This window comes from Littorina saxatilis, linkage group LG12 (assembly GCF_037325665.1).
Source record: "Littorina saxatilis isolate snail1 linkage group LG12, US_GU_Lsax_2.0, whole genome shotgun sequence".
In the NCBI taxonomy this organism is placed as follows: domain Eukaryota; kingdom Metazoa; phylum Mollusca; class Gastropoda; order Littorinimorpha; family Littorinidae; genus Littorina; species Littorina saxatilis.
The window spans coordinates 74081865-74101044 of NC_090256.1; the positions used below are offsets into that span (position 1 = coordinate 74081865).

The window sequence follows — 19180 nt, forward strand, 5'->3', positions numbered from 1 at the left end:
ACATACGCACGCATGTACGCACGCACACACCCACAGACACACAGAAACAGACACACACACACACACACACATTGACTCACACAAATCTCATACACACAAAACACACACTCATACGCACATGTATACACGGTTGGCCTAGTGGTAAGGCGTCCGCCCCGTGATCGGGAGATCGTGGGTTAGAACCCCGGCCAGGTCATACCTAAGACTTTAAAATTGGCAATCTAGTGGCTGCTCCGCCTGGCGTCTGGCACTATGGGGTTAGTGCATGCAGGGACCTATATTTAGAGGGATAGGAAACTCCGCCGCCTCACGCAAAATGTGTGCCTACGGCGATGCGCGAGACGCGTCAGCTGACTAGTGCCAGAGGTCACAGACTATGCGCATGGGAATTTACCGTCCAGTTTATTTCTGTTTACTGCGTTTTCACTGGGAATTCGACATCTCTTGTTCAAGGTGAGTGTTTATATTTATCAGGAGTCCAAATTTGTGTTTTCTTTTTGTCATTCAACTCATGAAAACCGACGTGAGTTAGCATCGAAGTTGGCAGTCGGTTACCCCGCCGGTCACGGCTTTGAGAAAAAATGGCGTTTTCATGCACCAAGTGACCAACACGCGATGGTTCCATTTTTATGATGAAATCATTCATTGTGGATTTTTTAAAAATCGGCAGAGGGGCAAGCATTCACTAACTTTGTAAGTAATAAAACTAATTTCGAAATTTTAATTGATTTACGCTAGTCCCAGCGAAGCTGGAGGTATCCCGTGAACGCTATACTGTAATCGATTTGAGAAATGTGCACACCGAATAATACATGATAAAGAAGGATTCGTTGTGCCCGGCTACGTGCTACAGTTGGAGATGGAAGTTCACCAAAAATGGGGACCATACTAACAAAAATACGGTGGGTAAAATAGGCGCCCCCATTTTTTCAGCAAACGCCACCCCAGGCCGCTTTGGACGGGTAGAAATTCCGTAGTTTCCAAGTCTATGGATAAAGCTCGCGTAAGAAGAATACGTCACGGTCGAAAGTCTTTGACGTCAATTAATGCATCATGACGTCATGCCTCCCTGTAGTCTTTCTCTCTCGCGCAGTGTGTGTGTTTGTGTTCATTTTGTGCACATGTGTTAGTGTTACTGTGTGTGTGTGTGTGTGTGTGTGTGTGGGTGTGTATGTGTGTGTGTGTGTGTGTGCGCGCGCGCATGCGTGCATGAGTCTGTACTCGTATGTGTGTGGTGTGTGTGTATTTGTGTGTGCGTGCGCACGCGTGCATGAGTCTGTATGTGTGTGTGTAAGTGTGTGTGTTTGGGCATAAGTGTATGCGTGTGCGTGTATGTGTGTTTGTTTGTAAAGGTGTGCATGTCCGTCTGTCCATATGTGCGTATGGGTGTGTGTTTTGTGTGTATGAAGTTTTTTGTTGGAGAGTGAGTGCGTGCGTGTGAGTGAGTGTGTTTGTGTGTGTGTGTGAGTGAGTGTGTTTGTGTGTGTGAGACTTGGTGTGTGTGTGTGTGTGTGTGTGTGTTTGAGAGAGAGAGTGTGTGTGTGTGGGTGTGTATGTGTGAATGTGTGTGTGCATGAGTTTGTGTGTATGTTTGTGTGTGTATGAGTGTGTATATGTGTTTGTTTGTAAAGGTGTGTGTGTCCGACTGTCTATGTGCGTATTTGTTTGTTTGTTTGCTCAACGCCCAGCCGACCACGAAGGGCCATATCAGGGCGGTGCTGCTTTGACATATAACGTGCGCCACACACAAGACAGAAGTCGCAGCACAGGCTTCATGTCTCACCCAGTCACATTATTCTGACACCGGACAAATTTCAGTCCTAGCACTAACCCCATAATTCCAGACGCCAGGCGGAGCAGCCACTAGATTGCTAATTTTAAAGTCTTAGGTATGACCCGGCCGGGGTTCGAACCCACGACCTCCCGATCACGGGGCGGACGCCTTACCACTAGGCCAACCGTGCCGGTCTATGTGCGTATAAGTGTGTGTTATGTGTGTATGGGATTTGTGTGAGTCAATGTGTGTGTGTGTGTGTGTGTGTGTGTGTGTGTGTGTGTGTGTGTGTGTGTGTGTGTGTGTGTGTGCGTGCGTATGTACAGTGTGTGTGTGTGTGTGTGTGTGTGTGTGTGGGTGTTTGTTTGTTTGTTTGCTTAACGCCCAGCCGACCACGAAGGGCCATATCAGGGCGGTGCTGCTTTGACATATAACGTGCGCCACACACAAGACAGAAGTCGCAGCACAGGCTCATGTCTCACTCAGTCACATTATTCTGATACCGGACCAACCGGAGTGTGTGTGTGTGTGAATTTGTGTGTGCATGAGTTTGTGTGTATGTTTGTGTGTGTATGAGTGTGTATATGTGTTTGTTTGTAAAGGTGTGTGTGTCCGTCTGTCTATGTGCGTATTTGTTTGTTTGTTTCCATAATTATCAGGGCGGTGCTGCTTTGAGATATAACGTGCGCCACACAAAAGGCAGAAGTCGCAGCACAGGCTTCATGTCTCACCCTGTCACATTATTCTGACACCGGACCAACCAGTCCTAGCATGCACTAACCCCATAATGCCAGCCGCCAGGCGGAGCACCCACTAGATTGCCAATTTTAAAGTCTTAGGTATGACCCGGCCTGGGTTCTAACCCACGAGCTCCCGATCACGGGGCGGACGCCTTACCACTGGGCCAACCGTGTATGTGCGTATGAGTGTGTGTTTTATATGTATGAGATTTGTGTGAGTCAATGTGTGTGTGTGTGTGTGTGTGTGTGTGTGTGTCTGTGTGTGTGTGTGTCTGTGGGTGTGTGCGTGCGTACATGCGTGCGTATGTACATGTGTGTGTGTGTGTGTGTTTGTGTGGGTGTGTGTCCGTTTGTATAAGAGATAAAGAGAGAGAGAAAGAGAGAGAGAGAGAGTGGGAGGGTTGGTTTGTGTTTGTGCGTGTGCGTAAGTGTATGATTGTTTGTATGTGTGTTTGTTTGTAAAGGTGTGTATGTCGGTCTGTCGATATGTGCGTATGGGGGTGTGTTTTGTGTGTACAGTGAAGTGTGTGTGAGAGAGTGAGTGAGTGCGTGTGAGTGAGTGTGTATGTGTGTACGTGTGTACGTGTGTAACTTGGGTGTGTGTGTGTGTGTGTGTGTGTGTGTGTGTGTGTGTGTGTGTTCGTGTGTGTGTGTGTTTGAGAGAGAGAGAGAGAGAGAGAGAGAGAGAGAGAGAGAGAGAGAGAGAGAGAGAGAGAGAGAGAGAGAGAGAGAGGTTTGTCTTTCGCTGGGGTATGCAGTGCCTTGGCGTTGCACATCTACTTAATTTATTATCCAAGCGGAGCGCGGGCAAAGCCCGCGCGTAGCGAGGTAGTTTTTTTTTTCATCTCCCAGCACTGAAATTTTTTTGGCCAAGTGGTGTCTGTCTGGACATTGTTCTAGAATTCATCTTTTAGCACAATATTAGCGACACTGTTTGGACAATTCTATTAAAATTAGGCGTACAAACTGATTTTGTTTCGGGGAATCCTCTCAGAGGATCAGAATTTTCATATAATATCATCGGAAGCTGTTACAACGGGAAAATGTGAAACTTTTGTCACTTTTTAACATGGAATTTCATCTTTGAGCGTTTCAAGCGGACTTTAATAAAATAGTTATTTGCGAATTAAGCAGCGGAAGACACTCACCGGTTCAACATGTGTATGGTCATTAAACCTCAAAACATTTCAGTAAGTGGTTTAGACAAACACCTCCGCCATGTGAGGGTGACTGGTTTGTAGCTGAAGAGTTTTTTTCTAAAGTGTGTTCTAAATACAAATGACGTACTGGTAATGATGTAATGAGTTGTTCTAATCTTGTTCTTGGAACTCTTGCTGTTCCAAGCTTGTTCTTAGCAAGTCTTGGTGACGAGAACAAAGACTATCAATGAAATCTTTAGAAATAACCTCTGACAACGACGACGATGACGACGACGACGACGATAACAACAACAACAAATGACATCGACGACGACGACGACAACAACAACAACAACAACAACAACAACAACAACAACAACAACAACAACAACAACAACAACAACAAAAACAACAACACGAGAACAACAACAATCACGACAACGAACATGACAACAACAACACCAACAACTACGACGACAACTACAACGACTGGGTTATGATGACATCACCAATGATTTAAAGGCCGTTAAAAAATCGTTAAATCCTATTTCTTCACTGATTCTTATGAAATTTTAAAGGTAGGTTTGTTGTCCCCAACTTATTTTCACTCCATACTTTTCCAGAAGAAAAACATAATTTTGGCAGTTAAAAACCGTTAAAATTCAATTCTTCACCGATATTTATGAAATTTTGTGGGTAGGTTCGTTGTCCCCAACTGATTTTCACTCTATACTTTTCCAGAAGAAAGACATAATTTTGGCAGTTAAAAAACGGTAAATTTCAATTCTTCACCTATCTTTATGAAATTTAGTGGGTGGGTCCGTTGTCCCAAACTGAATTTTAAGACATACTTTTCCAGACAAAAAACCTTATTTTTGGCAGTTAAAAACCGTTAAATCTCAATTCTTCATCGATATTTATGAAATTTTGTGGGTAGGTTCGTTGTCCCCAACTGATTTTCACTCCATACTTTTCCAGAAGAAAAACATAATTTTGGCAGTTGAAAACCGTTACATTTAAATTTTCACCTATCTTTTTGAAATTTAGTGGGTGGCTCCGTTGTCCCAAACTGAATTTCAAGACAAACTATTCCAGTCAAAAAAACTTATTTTTGGCAGTTAAAAACCGTTAAGTCTCAATTCTACACCGATATTTATGACATTTTGTGGGTAGGTTTGTTGTCAGATTTGACATGATGGCAGAATTGAAAGTGTGAGATATCCTGATGTTTCACAATTTATGCTGCATAATTCAGCCCCATAGGCGCTTGAATTTTAGGTGGAGTTGGGTTTTTTTTCAGCCCAAACCAGTAACCCCCACATGGTTTTCATGTCCCTTTCTGAGAGACTTCAAGAAGTTTCAATTTGACGTCATGATTAGCCTGCCGCATTAGCAAGTATGAAAACACGTCATCGATGACACATTTTAAGACAGAGAGAGAGAGAGAGAGAGAGAGAGAGAGAGAGAGAGAGAGAGAGAGAGAGAGAGAGAGAGAGAGAGAGAGAGAGAGAGAATCATGTACACACAGATGGACGACTTCGCTTGGGGTATGTACTGCCCGGCAGTACACATCTACTTAATTGTTATTGTTGAAAGTAAAACTGAAAACGGTGTCCCGTGAAAGTATTCAACAGGGCCGAAAAGTTTCAAAGTCCGATGTGCAAAAGTTGCATTTTGTGTCAAGAAAAATACATAAAAAGAAGCATTTGATTTTAAAGCTGCCCTGTGTGTGTTGTAATTTAATTGTTGATGATAGTAATGCATGGCGGCGAACTTTGTAAACATGAAGTCCACGATTTATACTAAAAAGTCTGCTCAAGTCTCAGAATTAAAATGTTTTCAGCAGGGAAGTCTCGAAAATGCGTCTTTTTTTGCTAATTTCCAAAAGTTTTGCAATCAATATCTTCAACAGAAAAATTCAGAAAATTTCAGAAAAAATGTAATGGTGTTAAGGCCAAAAAAAAAATAGGTGTGGTTACGGTAACATAGCCAAAAAAAATAGGGTAGGTAGGTAGGCAATCACTTTTTCTTTTTTTTAACTTTTTTTTCTAATGTGTACAAATTAAACCTACTTGACAGGGAAATAAGTGTGCGACACGGGCGCTTTCGCTTTCATTGCGTTTTTTGCACTCGTTTTTTCTTTTTTTTTAATTTTTTTTTTTGACAAATGTAATAAAAAGTTATAGGATCGGCCCCTAAAAATAGGGTAGGTCGGGTTACCGTAACCACACCTATTTTTTTTTTAGGCCTAATGATTATGTTTTTGAAAGCAAGGTGCATCCATTTTTCCTTTCTTTTTCTTACTTTAATTAAATCATTGCATTAAAGTTGGGATATTTGGACATATTTGCAGATGATAACAGAATTTCAGTCCCAGTCTAAGAGCTATTGCTGCATGACTCTACCGACAATCAAAGAGTCAAATAAATCATAAAATATGTCATGTCATATATGAAAAGAAAGGGTTTTTCCTGTACAATTCATCTGTACATGTGTCATATCTGTACTGCTGCTTATCTGACTTTAATTTCATATAATAATGATAATTTAACAGATTTACAGTTACCTTAAAGTCAAAGCATATACATTTTTTTTGTTTGTTAGTGGTCAGCTGTTAATTTTATACTTATAATAATAATTATTGTTTGCAAAGAGTGTTGCAACAAGGAATCAGAAACACATGTAATTGGTTATTTATGTAGGGGCATTTGTAATATGTTTATGTTGTCATTATTTTAATGATCTTCCAGATGGGGCGGTGGAAACGTGTTGGAATCCCTCGGAAAGGATCGAGATCCAAACAGGGTGCAGCATGCAGAAAGAATGCTGAAGAAAGGAATATGAAGACTGAGGAAGACAAGTTGTTGCAGTTTTGTACTCAGATCCAGTAAGTATTTTTCATAATTTAAATTTAAAATAATACACTATATTGTCAGCAGTTTTGAATGTAGAAGGGATGACCGAATTTAGGTATGTCAAGTACTCTAGCCTGGATTTATGATTTGTGAAGGGAAATGCAAAAAGGAGGGACTAACTACATATTTCTCCTGTTCCCAACTGTGAGACAGAGTTAAAAGCAAAGCCATACATGTATAATAACATAACACAATGACAACAGGGCCAAATAAATGTTCACAAGGCAGAGCCTTTTTCAGTTTTTGCCTTGAAAGGACCTACTAGTCTTTCTATGAACACATTTCCAAGGCTACTAATGTTCTTGTTGTTGGAAATATCAAGTTAGATTAAATGACTACATTTTCTTTTTATTTGTCAGGCTTGACGAGGGTGCTCCAGCAGAACCTTGATAGTGGGGTGATTTTCTGATTGAGGACTGCCCTGGGCCGATGTGTGCGGAGCTAACTGTTGATCCCGATTCATCAGGAACCGAAGATTTTAAAGATTAACTTAGTTTAACTGATGACAGGTGTTGTGTTTAATAAAAATTACTCAAAAAATTTTTGATTCTTTGCTTTGTTCTTATTTATTGTGTATGCAACAAAACAAACAAACACTAAAATAGGGAGAGGTGATAGAAAAGAAAGCACGCATCATCACCTTCATACCAAAACTTGATAACACTGTATGACAGGAAACTAATTTATTCACACACAAAAAAACAAAGAGCAGGCAGATGAATGCAGTCACAATGAATGAAGTATACGTCACTATGCATATGAGCACAGTTTAAAATTCACACAAGCATCAGAATATTTGCAGTACCAAAAATGCACATGACAATGGAAAAGAAAACCATTATTCTGCTTCTGGACTTTTCACAGAGTTTGACAGGACAACATAACCAGTTCAGTTCCAAAATATAAATGCTTGCACTCCACACATCAGTTCACCTGTACCCATACACTGAAAGTACTGAGAAAAGAGATCAGTATGGACTGCCAAATATGTCCAAAACATGCTAGCCATCTGAATACTGATTCAAGCTATGTCTACCAGATGCACATGCTGCATAAAGTGACAACATGAATACCTTCAGTCCTGAACCTAAGGAATATCATTCATAAGTTCATGGTACCTTGTCCACATCTGTGCACCCTGCATCTTTATTATTGACGCATGAGTGAAGCTTATAAAGTCTTAAATGTTTCATCATCTCATCCACATTGCCATCTCTTGAGACGATACTTGCCGCTATGGCAGTAAGAGATGATTTCTCTGAAGATATTAATATAGGCATCCTCTTCAATCCTTTTAATAGCGTTGATGAGCAGGTCTCTGAAGGTTGTATTGCTTAGGCGGGTGTTCCTCTCAACATTACAGCAGTCTCCCTCAACCAGTCCGTCTAAAACTGCAACTGCATCAGACTGGGCGTCACCGTTGTCAATTCAATGCTCACTGGCTGAAACAGAGAATGATAACGTACAACTTAATGAATGCAATCGGGTAAATTTCAACATCAGGATAATACACAGCACAATTCATGTTTACTGCTCATCATGTACAAACTAAAATGAACATGTTTTGTAAGTATCATAGTATGCAGGTTCCCAAACAGATGTCTACTATAACAGAAATCCCCATTCACAAATTCCTACTTCACTGCTTTCAGGAGATGCATTAATCTGTTGGGCTTCAAGGTCCACTGATAACACGGTTTTACTGTGATTGGTATGTTGGTATTCCATGTAGGCTAATACTATAATAACTTACATTTTTATTTTATTAGGGTAGGTGTTTCAGTTAGACTAGATATATATATATTATTATGATAATAATTATGAAACACACACGCACACGCGCAGATGGAGTCTTACCTTTCAAATGTGGCTTGTTGTGCTTCTTGGTGACATGTCTTCTGAAACCGCTGATAGAGGCATAACTAATATAGGTCTGATATAGGTCTATGGTGCATGCTAGGACTGGTTGGTCCGGTGTCAGAATAATGTGACTGGGTGAGACATGAAGCCTGGGCTGCGACTTCTGCCTTGTGTGTGGCGCACGTCATATCTCAAAGCAGCACCGCCCTGATAATTATGGCCCTTCGTGGTCGGCTGGGCGTTAAGCAAACAAACAAACAAATACGCACATAGACAGACGGACACACCTTTACAAACAAACACATATACACACTCATACACACACAAACATACACACAAACTCATGCACACACACATTCACACACACACACTCTCTCTCTCAAACACACACACACACACACACCCACGCACGCACACCCACGCACACACACACACGCACACACACACACACACCCCAAGTCACACACATACACACTCACTAACACGCACTCACTCACTCTCTCACAAAAAACATCATACACACAAAACACACACCCATACGCACATATGGACAGACGGACATACCCACCTTTACAAACAAACACACATACACGCACACACATACACTTATGCCCACACACACACACGAGTACAGACTCATGCACGCGTGCGCACACACACACACACACACACCCATACACACAAATATACACACACACACCACACACATACGAGTACAGACTCATGCACGCGTGCGCACACACACACACACCAATACACACACACACACACACAGAGTAACACTAACACATGTGCACAAAATGAACACAAACACACACACACACACTGCGCGAGAGAGAAAGACTTCAGGGAGGCATGACGTCATGATGCATTAATTGACGTCAAAGACTTTCGACCGTGACGTATTCTTCTTACGCGAGCTTTATCCATAGACTTGGAAACTACGGAATTTCTACCCGTCCAAAACGACCTTGGGTGGCGTTTGCTGAAAAAATGGGGGCGACTATTGCACCCACCGTATTTTCCCAGCGAAGCTGGAGGTATCCCACGAACGCATTTTCATACCGATAATACATGATAAAGAAGGATTCTTTGTGCCCGGCTACGTGCTACAGTTGGAGATGGAAGTTCACCAAAAATTGGGACCATACTAACAAAAATACGGTGGGTGCAATAGTCGCCCCCATTTTTTCAGCAAACGCCACCCAAGGCCGCTTTGGACGGGTAGAAATTCTGTACTTTCCAAGTCTATTTGTGTGTGGTTGTTCAAGACTATGGATAAAGCTCGCGTGAGAAGATTACGTCACGGTCAAAAGTCTTTGACGTCACTGAATTAATGCATCATGACGTCATGCCTCCGGCCCTGTAGTCTTTTTCTCTCGCGCGGTGTGTGTGTGTGTGTGTGTGTGTGTGTTCATTTTGTGCACATGTGTTGGTGTTAGTGTGTGTGTGTCTGTGTGTTAGTGCGCGTGCGTGAGTCTGTACTCGTGTGTGTGTGTACGTGTGTACGTGTGTGTGTGTGTGTGTGTGTGTGTGTGTGTGTGTGTGTGTGTGTGTGTAAGAAAGACTGAGAGAGAGAGGAAGAAAGAGAGTGTGTGTGTGTGTGTGTGAATGTGTGTGTGCATGAGTTTGTGTGTATGTTTGTGTGTGTATGAGTGTGTATATGTGTTTGTTTGTAAAGGCGTGTGTGTCCGTCTGTCTATTTGCGTGTTTGTTTGTTTGTTTGCTTAACGCCCAGCCGACCACGAAGGGCCATAATTATCAGGGCGGTGCTGCTTTGAGATATAACGTGCGCCACACACAAGGCAGAAGTCACAGCACAGGTTTCATGTCTCACCCAGTCACATTATTCTGACACCGGACCAACCAGTCCTAGCATGCACTAACCCCATAATGCCAGACGCTAGGCGGAGCAGCCACTAGATTGCCAATTTTAAAGTCTTAGGTATGACCCGGCCTGGAATCTAACCCACGACCTCCCGATCACGGGGCGGACGCCTTACCACTAGGCCAACCGTGTATGTGCGTATAAGTGTGTGTTTTGTGTGTATGAGATTTGTGTGAGTCAATGTGTGTGTGTGTGTGTCTGTTTGTATAAGAGAGAGAGAGAGAGTTGGTGGGTGGGAGTGTGTTTGTGCGTGTGCGTAAGTGTATGTGTGTGTGTGTATGTGTGTTTGTTTGTAAAGGTGTGTATGTCCGTCTGTCTATATGTGCGTATGGGGGTGTGTTTTGTGTGTATGAAGTGTGTGTGAGAGAGTGAGTGAGTGCGTGTGAGTGAGTGTATTTTTGTACGTGTGTAACTTGAGGTATGTGTGTGTGTGTGTGTGTTCGTGTGTGTGTGTGTTTGAGAGAGAGAATTGAATTGAATTGAATTGAAATTTATTTTACGAGGGTGACAGAATAAGCATATACATGCTTCTTTTCATCCGGCCCTCGCCCATTGAGGGGTAACAAACAAGAAGAAATAAAAGATAAGTTTAACAATAGTACAAATGACATATTTACCATAATTAACATGTCAAGCAACCAATAAGACATTTTAAGATGCATTAGGATTCTTTAGCAATGCTTGAAAATTATATATAACAGGGAAATATGTGTTTGTATAAAAAAAATCCTTCATGAATTATATATAATCATGTTTTTCAATATAATCAGAGAGTACAGTTATATTTTGCCAGCTGCTTGATAATAGTTTTTATTTTAAGAGAGAGAGAGAGAGAGAGAGAGAGAGAGAGAGAGAGAGAGAGAGAGAGAGAGAGAGGTTTGTCTTTCGCTGGGGTATGCAGTGCCTTGGCGTTGCACATCTACTTAATTCGGTATGCACATTTCTCAAGTCGATTACAGTATTCACGACTTTCCGACCTTGACATTGTAGCTAGGGTCATGTGGGCGTTGGCATCATTGTCCAATCAGAAATAGTCAATGATCATCTCCTCAGTGTGTTCCGGTCCGGAACGCAAAACAGTTTGTGCGGAAAAAGAGAACGTGGTTTGACAACTAAAGGGCATTTTGACCGGCTCGCACTACAGCATCGTTCAAATGTGGGAGAATGACACATCTGACAAATAGCCAGTGGTTACCAACATGAGAAACTGGGGATAGGAATCGTAATCCGTATGTAAGTTTGAAGCGGCCCTGACGCTGTTTGTACGTCAATCCGAAGAGAAGCTATCGTACTAGGCCCTAGGTGACATTTCGTCAAGTTCCACTCCCAGTTTGCCGACTCTATGCCCCCCCCCCCCCCCCCCCCCCCCCCCCCGCCAACCTGCTGCACCCGGTGGCAGGGAAAGCAGACTTAAGGTGACTGCAGGGCAAGTTTAATTTTGCAAGCTAAAAATAAATGTTCTACTACCTTGTCAGTCTAGATCTGGAACTCATGAAACAGCACTATTCAAATCCCCATAAAGTGAGCTGGTGTTTTTCTAGATCTAAGCATCGACCGAATTCAATAGAAATGTTCCTTGCATGGCATAATTATTTACCTAACTCTGTTATTAAGTTTGTTGAAAATCAAAGTATTCGTTTTTTGTTTGTTCGCGTGTCTGGTTTTTGCTTAGTCGATTAGCTTACACGATGTGTGGCTTTTTATTTTGTAATTGTGGTTTAGCATGTATAAAATGAGACCTAGACCACATACGCCATGAAAGTAGAGTTCCCCGTTCAATACCAAGATTGCCAGTATTGATATTCAGACAACTTTTGGATAAATGTGTGGGGCTGTGGTGTTGCAGTGGTAGATTGTTTGCACGGGTATGTAGGTAGGTACGTGTACATCCGTGTGCTTTTGTGCAGGCATTTGTGAAGCAGGAACATGCAACATTTTTGACAAACATCAGGGTTGTGTGTGTGTGTGTGTGTGTGTGTGTGTGTGTGTGTGTGTGTGTGTGTGTGTGTGTGATAAAACCAACTAAGCTTACATCCAGCACAAAAAGCTTCAGCTCTACTTCACCAGTCAAAGACAAACGCATTGTTTTATTCAGCTTTTGACACACATATTCACTCGATCAGAATCGAACCCTCTTCGTGAATATTTTATTTCAGAAAAAATAACATATTGATTCTACACAACAAATGGTATTGCTATATATGCTATGAGTATGAACGATGAAGACTAGCAACCGAGACAGATGAGGCATCAAGTTTCTTAGCCTTTTAGCCTCTTATGTTGCATACATGTCATTTGTTTTTAATTTTTATCTCCTGATAACTGACCAGAAAGGTACGTACAAACATCGATTCTGCAACTACCTCGTAAACTTTTCGATCGCTAATACACCAGAACTTGATACACTGTATGCAACACTCACAGGCTTGGTTACCTGTTGCATTGAAACGACAGAAGGAATTAAAAGACTATGTAACTGAGAGGAACCGATGTATTCAAGTTCAGAACGAAGCAGTTTCTGCCTCGGAGCCTTTATCTCATGCTATGGAGCCACTAGAAGAGAAATGTCTGGCGTAGTTTGACCCAACAGACAGAGAAGTCAAGGGGGGTAATCTATCGACAGCAGTTGTATTGCTGGTTTGTATTTGATCTTACAAACCATTCTTATTAACTTGTATAAATAGTTTATCGCTTCAGTAAACACTCATCTAATTTGAAGATTACGTAATTTTCAACAACAAAAATTTAAAAAAATTCGCAATTCAATATTTCACGCAAATTTTACTGATCCGCAAACAATTTTGCATGAACAAGTGTTATGTTAGGGAGAGAGTACGAGTGCGTAGTTAAGACATATTTTGAGTGGAGTAGCAAAAATGCTTTAGCCATGTACTAATTATGTTATTGAACTGCTTAGCGGAGATTTCCAGATCAATCATACGGCGGTGAAAGACTGGTCTCTAGTACGGTCTATACTTACAAAATATAAAAATAAACAAACAAACCAACACAAAAAAGGTTTGTGTTGCACGTAGGATTTAAGTATTTAATTGAATAGAAAAGGCAACATCGGAATAAAAACAAATCTCGTGGTTCTCTTGTCAAGGAGTATGCACAGAATATGAAAGAAGATTGTGGAGTAGGCTGCTTTCTATTCTACTGCTCTAAATTAGCAAGAGGCAAGCTTTACAATGCTATTCACACTAGGATGCAAAGCATTCAGTGCTAAAGCTCTCAAATCACAATAGTTACAAGACAAAACACACTTCTTGGGGCTACAAGAAATGTTAATATTTGTAAGCACACAATTGGACACATTTTTGTAAATATTTTTTATTGCCTCCCTTGAATAAAACTTATTAAAAAAAATATTCTGAGAAAAAAAGTTATACTTAAAAGCAAAGCTATCAAGAAATAGGTAGACAACCCGTGTAGATACCTTTATTCTTAAGACATTTTATTTTTGGAGGATGTCACTATGCAATTTTACAGATTTAAAAAAAAGCTTTAGATGATCTCCCTTGAACAAACATTTCTTGTTGGCTCACGTAAGTGTAGCCTATGCGATGGTAAACTTTGTCTGTCTGTGCGTGCGTGCGTGCGTATGTATGTATGTATGTGTGTATGTCTGTGGTAGAAACTTTAACATTTTTGGCTAAACACCGAAATACTCATTTCACGTGGTTAATTTTCAAGCACCATCTTCAAATTATTGAAGCAATGATCAACATTGTGTCGGCATGTGTGTAGTTAAAGCGTGTATCCAAAGAAAACGGGTGGTGGGGGGTTTTGAAGGGGTACAAGCAGTTGACTGATTTGTGTCGTGTTTGGCATGTAGACGGCAGGTCAGGTGTCAAGATCAGGTCAGGGGTCGCGCGAAGGATTGTGGTCCAGTTCTCACCTCGCCGATTCGCCGGGGAAGACGATTTCATGTTGTTCGGTTTCTAAGCTCCAGAAAAGTAAATAAAGAAGATACCAAAGGGAGATTTCCTACAATTTGATCTGCACAGCGTGTTTCCAATGTCCACGCGAGGAAGAGCTGTCGAAAGCGCGGCAGTCAGTGTCGATCTTGCAGCCGTATCCCGGTAAGTTCAGAGACAGATCTAGTGTCTCCCACTCTGATAACGTGTCACCTACTGTTAATCCGTTTTGTTGAGTCACTTGAGAAAAAGTGACTCTATGTAATCGGTCAGTGTTAGTCTGTCCGGCCGGCCGTCCGGCCGGCCGTCCGTAGACACCACCTTAACGTTGGACTTTTCTCGGAAACTATCAAAGCGATCGGGCTCATATTTTGTTTAGTCGTGACCTCCAATGACCTCTACACTTTAACGATGGTTTCGTTGACCTTTGACCTTTTTCAAGGTCACAGGTCAGCGTCAAAGGAAAAATTAGACATTTTATATCTTTGACAAAGTTCATCGGATGTGATTGAAACTTTGTAGGATTATTCTTTACATCAAAGTATTTACATCTGTAGCCTTTTACGAACGTTATCAGAAAAACAAGGGAGATAACTAGCCTTTTCTGTTCGGCAACACACAACTTAACGTTGGGCTTTTCTCGGAAACTATAAAAGTGACCGGGCTCAAATTTTATGTGAACGTGACTCATTGTGTTGTGAATAGCAATTTCTTCCTGTCCATCTGATGCCTCATATAATATTCAGAACTGCGAAAGTGACTCGATCGAGCGTTTGCTCTTCTTGTTATATATTTAATTTTCAGAGCTTGTTTTTAATCCAAATATAACATATTTATATGTTTTTGGAATTAGAAAATGATGGAGAATAAGATGAACGTAAATTTGGATCGTTTTATAAATTTTTATTTTTTTTTACAATTTTCCGATTTTTAATGACCAAAGTCATTAATTAATTTTTAAGCCACCAAGCTGAAATGCAATACCGAAGTCCGGGCTTCGTCGAAGATTACTTGACCAAAATTTCAACCAATTTGGTTGAAAAATGAGGGCGTGACAGTGCCGCCTCAACTTTCACGAAAAGCCGGATATGACGTCATCAAAGACATTTATCAAAAAAATGAAAAAAACGTTCGGGGATTTCATACCCAGGAACTCTCATGTCAAATTTCATAAAGATCGGTCCAGTAGTTTAGTCTGAATCGCTCTACACACACACACACACACACACACACAGACAGACACACACGCACATACACCACGACCCTCGTTTCGATTCCCCCTCGATGTTAAAACATTTAGTCAAAACTTGACTAAATGTAAAAAGGGAGTGGAGAGACGGATCAACTCAAACACACATCTGAAGCTGTCGCGCACACAGAAGACGGATCAACTCAAACACACTTCGTTGGGCAGGGGTAGGCCTATACATATCAGTTGTTCCATATCTGACTACATTTCACGGGTGAAGCAAGTTTACCTTTAGTAGAGTTTCAGAACAATCATGTAAATTAGTAAGCTTTCCGAGAACAATCACGTATGAGGGCTTACATGATTACGATGAAATAAATAGTAGACTTTCAGAACAATCATGTTATAGTCACCTTTCAGAACAATCACGCGTAACAGACGTGTTATCTCGAGCTACTGTGACGATGCTTTGTGGCTCGGAGTTTGATTCTAAAAATTCGTCTCCCTGTGGGTTATTGTGCATTTTGTTGCACAACCAAAACGATGACAAAAACGATGTTTGGTGGCTTTTATAATCTTTTGTTGTTATGGAGAGGGGATAAAGATCGATAAAGATGAAACAAAAGACGATATGGTCCCCTTGGACCAACAAAAAAGCTGGTCTGTCAACAAGCCACCAAACATCTTATAATGTTATCGCTCTTCATGCAATGCGTTGTACATGACCTGATACTTGGTGTACCATTGCTACAGTGGAACCCCCCTTTTAAGACCCCCCAATTAAGACTCTCTCCCTTTTAACACCTTGTTTTCTCAGACTTTCTGTTTATAAGGTCTGTATAATTATCCACATTTTAAGACTCCCCCTTTTAAGATGGGATTTTGTCTAAGGCATCATAATTATGTGTGTGTGTGTGTGTGTGTGTGTGTGTGTGTGTGTGTGTGTGTGTGTGTGAGACAGTATTAGGTAGTTCGGTTATTTAGCCGGCTTTTCAAACACACACACACATATATGACACACGCACGCACTGACACACACACACACTGCCAGCCGCAAAACACACACGCACACACACACCCACTCACACCGCTTGACGGCCTAGTTACATAAAAACTGTAAATTATTGCCTGGTTATTCAGTGCAACCCAGTTTGATTGGTTGTTCGCTGATAAAGTGACCGGATTTTGTTGTGTGTATTCTTCTTGTTTTCCTTTATTGAATAGCGGATTACAGAACACCCAGTGCGATCACTGACGTAATCAGATTATAATGATGATGGAAGTGGGCCGAGAAACAGCAGTGCACAGTCCAAGGTCTATCAGTCTGCTTGTGCACCGTGTGTCGTTTCACTAGAGTTGTTCCCCTTGGTGTTACAGTGTTTACAGGTCGCAAGGGCAGACCGCTGGGCTTCGATCGCTGGCCTGAAAGTCGTCACTGTTCGAGCTCATAATTATATAAATGAGAGCTGTGAATTGACTTGCAGGCTGCTGTAAATTGTGGTGTAGTTTCACACAGACGTGTTGATCACAGTGAAAATACAAGTCCCGGTGAGTGAATATTTGTCTGCCTTTGAACCTTGTGAACCGGACGACGGTTGGTAGGCAAGATCGAAAGCGGAACACAGCGTGTGTTGTGAAAGAACATAACAGTAAAAAATAAAAAAAATGGGAGCCTCAGAGACAAACTCGTCAGTTCGCAAAACAAAAACCGCTCCCCCCGGTGAGTACGACGTGTCGACGTCGAAAACTGACGAAAGAATAGCGCGTCAAGATTATGGAGAAAGCGACGTCTATCATAACGTCAAAGTTGACGAACTGCCCAGCTACCTGGAACTGAAACAGCAAGTGGACGCAGAGATCGCGCGCATGAACTGGTGGGAATCGTACGGAATCGACAGCATGATTCATCTGGGGGCTGTGGTCGCTGCAGTGGCCAGCTTCTTCATTATGAAATCGGACTCACTAGCTGTATGCGCGTTCGGCATTTTTGTGCTCGGCTGCTGCCATCACACTTTGGCCGTCAAGGGAGCCCACCTCGCCGCGCACAGAGCCGCGGTGCAGTCAGCTCCCTTGAATCGTCTGCTAGGGTACTTCTTCTCGGACATGTGTGGCACCTTCCCGTCCGAGGCGGGGGTGACGATACACGTAAAGGAGCACCACCCGTACACCAACATCATCGGGAAAGGCGATTCCAGCACGTGGAAGGCACCCGCCGTGCCCACTTACCTCTACCTCTTCTTCGCCCCCCTCATCATCCCCGTCATAACTCCCTTCGTCGGCGTGGCGTTGCAATGGGGGCAGTGGCTGTCGCTCTTGACGTTCCTCACCCTTGCCTCGCTCGGACTGTCCATCAACTTCTACCTGTTCGTGTACGTGTCTGGGTTCAGCTTCCTGCAGGCCGTGCTGCTGACGCTGGTGAGTCGAGCGGTGCTGGCGATCCCGTACATCCACGTCAACGTCTTCCAGCACATCGGCCTCGCCATGTACGCGCTGAAGGACAAGCCGAAGAAGATCTATCAGATGTCCACCGGGGTCCTCAACCTGTCGCGCAACCCCCTGCTGGACTTCTGCTTCGGTCACAGCATCATAAGGTACGGGGAACACACACACACCGTGACACGCATGCATGCATTAACGCACGCAGGTACGCACTCTCGCACGCGGCACTAACGCACGCACGCACACACACACACACACACACACACACACACACACACACACGCGCGCGCACGCACACACACACATACACACACTTATTCGTACAAACACACCAATACTGACACACACACACACGCATCTTTCATTCATTTGTGATAAATTCCTATCCTGATCCTAGTTTTTCTCCAGCGCCCACGTGGAACACCACCTGTTTCCGCGCCTGTCGGACCAGCAGTGTCTGCGTGTGAAGCCCCTGGTGAGCCGCTACCTGAAGGAACACGGGATGGCCTACAACGAGGCGGACTACGTGGAGAGGCTGGGCGTCTTCATGCACAAGTACACCCAGCTCATGGTCCAAGCCCCGCCCATCTCGCACTTCGTCGGCATACAGTAGAACGGTCTTGAGCATTGACTCCCAGCTTACATGGCCCACAGTGCAAGCCCCCCCCCCCCCCCCATCTCACACTTTGTCTGCATACAGTAGAAAACCCGTTGGCATTGACACCTATCTTACATGGCCCAAGCCCCCTCCCCCTATCTCACACTTTGTCTGCATAGAGTAGAAAAAACCTTTGGCATTGACACCTAAATTGCATGGTCCAAGCCCCCACCCCCTTACTCTCCGTCGGCATACAATCGGCATACAGTAGAAAAAACCTTTGGCATTGACACCTAGATTGCATGGTCCAAGCCCCCACCCCCTTACTCTCCGTCGGCATACAATCGGCATACAGTAGAAAAACCTTGGGCACTGATTGACACCCAGCTTTCTTGGTCCAAGGTGCCCCCCCCCCCCCCCCTTTCATGCCCAGCCCATCTCGCAACTTAGTGGGCGTATAAAAGATAGGCTTTGGATTTAGATTTAGTTCATCAAGAAATGGGAATACCCAGTGCCACACCGTCAGTCTTGTATGCCTCCATTCCAATAACATAGCTGTGCGAGCGTGCAATCGTGTTCCAATCCCCCTCGCACGCACACCCACAGCAAACGGATCGATTCACAAGTTAAAGGCACACTCCTTACCGTCTCAGATCTGGCCAGTTTGGAATAAGACCATCCTTCCACTTGGTCACGTACCAACAGTAAACAGCCTGGG

General features: G+C 42.9%; 1 protein-coding gene and 2 long non-coding RNA genes across 3 annotated transcripts; 2 read left to right on the forward strand and 1 right to left on the reverse strand.

Moving 5' to 3' along the window:
* The first annotated feature begins 258 nt into the window (after positions 1–258).
* On the forward strand, positions 259–7110 carry LOC138982755 (uncharacterized). Its single transcript, XR_011460961.1, has 3 exons — positions 259–453; positions 6404–6540; positions 6928–7110. It is a non-coding gene; the product is annotated as an uncharacterized lncRNA (long non-coding RNA).
* A 126-nt stretch (positions 7111–7236) lies between these two features.
* LOC138982756 (uncharacterized) lies at positions 7237–8500 on the reverse strand. The gene is made up of 2 exons (XR_011460962.1): positions 8426–8500; positions 7237–8010 (listed from the first exon to the last, which is right to left on the reverse strand). It is a non-coding gene; the product is annotated as an uncharacterized lncRNA (long non-coding RNA).
* An 8147-nt stretch (positions 8501–16647) lies between these two features.
* Positions 16648–18534, forward strand: LOC138983353 (fatty acid desaturase 6-like). Its single transcript, XM_070356750.1, has 2 exons — positions 16648–18016; positions 18273–18534. Exons 1-2 carry the CDS (start codon positions 17091–17093, stop codon positions 18475–18477), a joined length of 1131 nt encoding a protein of 376 aa, XP_070212851.1. The 5' UTR covers positions 16648–17090; the 3' UTR covers positions 18478–18534.
* Positions 18535–19180: the final 646 nt, after the last annotated feature.